This window comes from Ruditapes philippinarum, unplaced genomic scaffold (genome assembly GCF_026571515.1).
Source record: "Ruditapes philippinarum isolate M1 unplaced genomic scaffold, ASM2657151v2 ctg9439_1_1_1_1, whole genome shotgun sequence".
Classification (NCBI taxonomy): Eukaryota; Metazoa; Mollusca; class Bivalvia; order Venerida; family Veneridae; genus Ruditapes; species Ruditapes philippinarum.
In genome coordinates, this window is record NW_026856028.1 from 55,117 (window position 1) to 60,568 (window position 5,452).

General features: G+C 30.1%; 1 protein-coding gene across 1 annotated transcript; it reads right to left on the reverse strand.

Annotated features, from left to right (window-relative positions):
• Window positions 1–801: 801 nt before the first annotated feature.
• Window positions 802–4,318, reverse strand: LOC132745176 (uncharacterized). The gene is made up of 2 exons (XM_060734005.1): window positions 3,860–4,318; window positions 802–2,671 (listed from the first exon to the last, which is right to left on the reverse strand). The coding sequence occupies exons 1-2, from the start codon at window positions 4,149–4,151 to the stop codon at window positions 2,214–2,216; spliced, it is 750 nt and encodes a 249-aa protein (XP_060589988.1). The 5' UTR covers window positions 4,152–4,318; the 3' UTR covers window positions 802–2,213.
• Window positions 4,319–5,452: the final 1,134 nt, after the last annotated feature.

Genomic DNA, 5,452 nt, shown 5'->3' on the forward strand with positions numbered 1-5,452 from the left:
TCACGAACTCCTCGAAGCGGTTAAATCCCTTTATAAGTACACTCACGCCGAAAAACTAAGGGGAGATCACTGCGTAAAGATTGTCAAATGACAGGCGCATTTAATTTCAAACCTTCTAAGGGAAGAAAAAATAGTTCCCTTTTGTTCGAAGATTTCTAATACTGTGTTATTCTTTAACATTTCCGCAAATTACCGGTAATATATTCAAATAATTTTGTTTTTCGGATGAATATCATTTTAATCAATGAAAATTGCTCGACTTGTCCGTAAAGCTTCAGATTATTGTGATCGCCTAAATATAAATTAGACTTTCTACTTTTTGCTAAATCACTTCACAGATATACATGCTTATAATAAGCTCCATGATTATTTACATTAATTTAGTGTTAAACAACAGGTCTACCGTGAGCAAAATATCTTGAAATTAATAAAGATTACAAACTCTAATTTAGAATAATGTGGTTTTGTTCAGGCTGTTACTTATATCTTCGCTGTGGTCCAGGGGTTACACTCTCGTTTAGAAATGGAGAGCTCTGGGGTTCAAATTCCAGTAAATGCAACTCATGTTGTGTCTGTGGTTTTTTAAATTGTTTAAGCCAAATAAATTGAATTGAATAGCAGTGTTGCAATTAGCCTTATAGACAATTTACTACAGTTATAACACTGGAAACAGTATTATTGACATTATACAAAAACAATTGTTTTATAATCTCACATCCATCACCTTTCTGACATTCTGAGAACCAAACAAAGTCAGCGCTTTCTGTGCTTTGATTACTCATTTAGGAATTGATATATTTAAGTGAGGTAAATGGAGATCTTGATTATTTTATCTTTCAAATGCTAATGACTTCGATTCATAAAGTTTTATATTTTACTCAAGTTCATTTAGTGTAGGAAGTATCGAGTGGAATTGTCACAAACACCAACATTAGGATTGACGGATACATGCAATTCTTGTTACAACCATGCTTTGCTGTGAAGCGAGGTTGAAAAGAAAGATTGGTCTCGGGGCAAGAAACAAGCTGGATAGAGCAGTTCAAGAACGATTTTTTCGGTTTAACCGACAGAGTTAATGTAGTGGAAGGGTTCATTGATAGTAGATGCTCCTTGAGGTTTTCTATTTATTCAGGCACAAGAGGAACATATTAAAAAAATGAATTTACAAGACAAACAACAAGGAGAAATATTTTACAACAGAAAATTCATAAATTACATATTTCAAAATTACAGTGGTGCTTTGAATGCATTGAGTGAAGTGGTCAGTTATTAAGAAATGTTAAAGCAATCAGGTAAAAAAACAACTTTCGTGCAAAATCAATCATCTTAGCCATTCAGAATGGAAAATTAAATACCAGATAACAAAACGGGTTACATATATTAAGGATATATAGATTAAAATACATTCTTCAAGTACAAAGCTCGGAAATAGTGCGTAGGCTTTTGTGGTCTAAGCAGTGTTCGGAATATTTCGCTTACGAAAAAAAAAAACATTAGCTCTATTGTATTGTTCAGGAAAGAGTCAAGAAAAAAGAAAAAGAAATCTTAATCAATACACAAATCAAATACCATTCGGGCTGAATGGTAATTTCTAGCATTTTTGAAATTCCAATAGTTGTATTTTAAACTAAAATTTGTCGGATAACCATGTTATATGTTCCGTCGGTTGTACTGAACTTATTAATGTCAATGATTAGTTAGCTAAACGTTTTCTATTGTTTAAGTGATGATACAACTCAAAAATAAAAAGTAATTATAAATGGGTAAAATGAAAATTTATATTGAACTACTTCTATATCCAAGTGAGTGACAATTGAAATAAATGTCTAAAATTATTCTGACGATATTGTTTATATGGTTGAATCACATCTGTTCGATTCCTACAGCAAAAGTACAGACGTCTATTCTAACAATGGCTTTCAATTTATTCTAAAAACAATAGCCTACCGCCTTTCTTTTGTAAGCTTTAATAAAACATTGCAAAATACACATTATAATAAAAGAAGTCTTGTTTCAAAAGAATCTTCACTTTTTCATATTATGGTAACATAATGCAAACATAAGAAAAAAACATGTACTTTACTGTTCAAAATGATGAGCCACAATTCATGCACATTTATTAGTTTATTCTTGAATTATTTATTCGTCATCAATGTCAGCTCTGGACATTATTCTAGTCAGTATCAAATATCGGTGTTTTTTGTCATTCACATTTAGTTTTTTATGCCAGTTTCATCACCTAAATGAAGTAATCGTTCAGCTACTATTTTGTATTTAATTTCGTATGGAAGGTTTTGAAACATCTTCATACAGTCGATTTTTAGATCACAAAAAGTTTCATCTCCTGTTTTATCTAAAGGAGTATGTTCATCCATAACGTACTGACTTGGTGATTCTTTTTGTCCCTCATTATAAAGAATGTGTCCAAACTTCGCTATAGTTTTAACTGCAAATTTCACTACATCATTATAGGTTAACTCATGTGCTTTTGCTACTATACGAAGACAGGGTCTAAGATATACTGCTTGGTAGAGATAATAAGGATAACTCTTTGCTCTCGCCTGATCAAATGACGCCTGTAACCATCCCATCATTAATCCTTTGCATTTTGTTATGACTGACGTCACTTGATATTCGTCAGCAATGTTCACGACACGTAGAACATTTGTTTCTAGAAACAGCAAAAAACAAACAACAGATAATATAATGAAAACAGACGCATAATGTGTATGAAATATTAAGTAAATGGTTCTGTGATATTCCGTTGACAAATTATATAAATGATTGTTACATTCTTCCATTTTTATAACCCAAACTTTCAACTATCTTTCAAAATAAAGATGACTAGCTCTCGCTCGCATTTAGAATTGCTCTTAGGATATATTTATTCATTGAATAGTTCTTTGTTTTCCCGGAAAATAGTTAACTAACTTTTTTGCTATAGTACTAGATAGTCATTATGTTTCATAAATTCATTTTTTCCAATACTGAAATTGTAAAGTGTGCTGCAAAATCCTGTTTCAATATTCTTAAAAGTAGAACTAACTGGTTGTATTCCTGAGAAATGTCTCTCATAATGTAAATGTTAATTGTTAAACATTTTATCCAACAAACTGAGGGTCTTACATTATATTTTTGAAAAAAATGTACTTATCAGTGTATTTATAAGCCTGATTTTAAGGTTAGTAATATTTTAATAATCTTAATCATTAGACAAGGATATTTGTACAATACTCTCGAGGTCTCTTGAAAGGGTAAACATACTCATAGTAAATGATTAGTAACTGATCGTTTTTTATTTTATTTTTAGGCAAAGACATATGAACTGTCACTTAAATTTGAAAAATGTTTTATTTTTATTCATATAGGTTTTACCTTTCCAATGATGCGAAATAATTTTATTCACATTATGATTTTATAGTGTAAGAAACTATTGCTATTCAGTGTAATTTTACGGGTTTAATGAAGAGAACATTTCAAGGGTTTTTACTGTAAAGCAATTATACCAGAAACTCTTTAAGTATTTTAAAACAAGATTAGCAATAGTTTCTTATTTTAGCAATTTTAAGTTGTAATATGCATATGAATATGGAATGAGAAGAGAGGTAACTCTGTATCTTGCAGAGTTGCCTCCCTTCTATTATATTACTTTTTATAGTCTCTTGTAATTCTGATAAAAATGGCCATACTTAAATAACTTTTACTTTGTAAAATTATGTCATTGAATTGCTTTATGTTGTTATGTATGGATGAGACTTATGTATGGATGAGACTCAAATAAAGAATATATATATATATATATATTAATTATCAAATTCTGATCGTCCCTATATTTTAAATGTAACATGTTTGAACTAACCTGTAATCGGTTTGGAAATCCTCGGGTGAATACAAAGCAAAACTTCGAGGAAATCGTCGTAATTTTTCCCTGGCAATGATACGCTGTTTTCTTTCTTCTCCTTGCAGTCATGATCAAACATTGCCTTGAAAACAGGCGAGGCGTATCGTAGAAAGTTTTTCGAAGCATAAAGTTTGTTGCTGTTGTCAAACACTAGCGTAATCTCATCATCACATTCTCCACTCTCTGTAAATGCTTCGGGCATATCGATTATGTTTGTACTGTTATTATCTAATTCCTCGTTACTGCTCATTTTTAATTGTTTTAATTTCTTCCGTTTCAATTTAAGTTTAATAGAAATTTAATGTTGATGAACAATAGATGATAAAAGTACAAATTCAGTTTTAAAACAGAAATTGGAAAGTTTTTCAAATTATCTGAAAAACTACTTTTGGTTTAAAAATCTCAACCGGAATAACTCAGCATATTATCAAGGATTGACGGAAAGGTTTGAAAAAATCTATTTATATCATTATCAGTGTACTCGTACCACTTGACAAGGTTGTAAACATGATAATAGCTAATAATATATGTAACATTTCTGACTTTATACATGTATCTTAACAAAAATGCTGCATGTACATACGTCATGTGATAAAGTATAGCGGTATGTTGTTTTTTTATCCAAAAAGGAGTTTTTTTAAAAAAAGATTTGGAGAGCTTGTAAGTTGAAACTTCCTCATTGATTCTGCCCTTAAGAGACAAACAAGCTGGATAGAGTAGTTCAAGAACGATTGGAAACAGATTATTTCGGTTTTGCCGACAAAGTTAATGTAGTGGTGGGGTTTGTTGACAATAGACGCTAAATGAGGTCATGTACTAGAAGAATCTATAACAAATTAAATGATTATAAGACAATTAACAAAGAGAAATATTTTACAAAAGATAATTCATTTATTACATATTTCACAATTAAACATTTTTTTCAAATACGTGTAAAAACATTATAAACATTTCACCAAATATATACATACAACGTTTAATGTAGATAATCACTTCAAGCTATATCAGTTATAATATGAATCTATTAGCCTTAATAATATTAATTAATTAATTAATTAATTTTGAATAATTAAAATAATTAATTAATTAATTAATGATTTTTTAATTTATTCATTTATATTGTATGACGCACGACTGTCAAGTTATCTTAGGCAGTGTCAAAATAACTGTGTTCATTTACATTAATTATTTAAGAATGCCTTCATCATTAAAAAGAAGCAATCTAATTCTTTGCATTTTTTGTGATTGACGTCACATGATATTTGTCAGCAATGGTCAAGACCTGTAGGACATTTGTTTCTAGAAACAACAACAAAAATCCCAGATAATATAATGAAAGCAGACGCATAAGATGTATGAGATGTTAGGTAACTGGTTCTGTGATATTCCGTTCACAAATGATATGAATGAGTGTCATATTCTTTCATTGTTATACCTACACTTTCAACTATCTTTCAAAATGAAAATGACCAGCTCTCGCTAGCATTCAGAATTGTTCTTCATTAAATTGTCCTGATCTTTTTCCCCAAAAATAGTCAACTAACTTTTTGC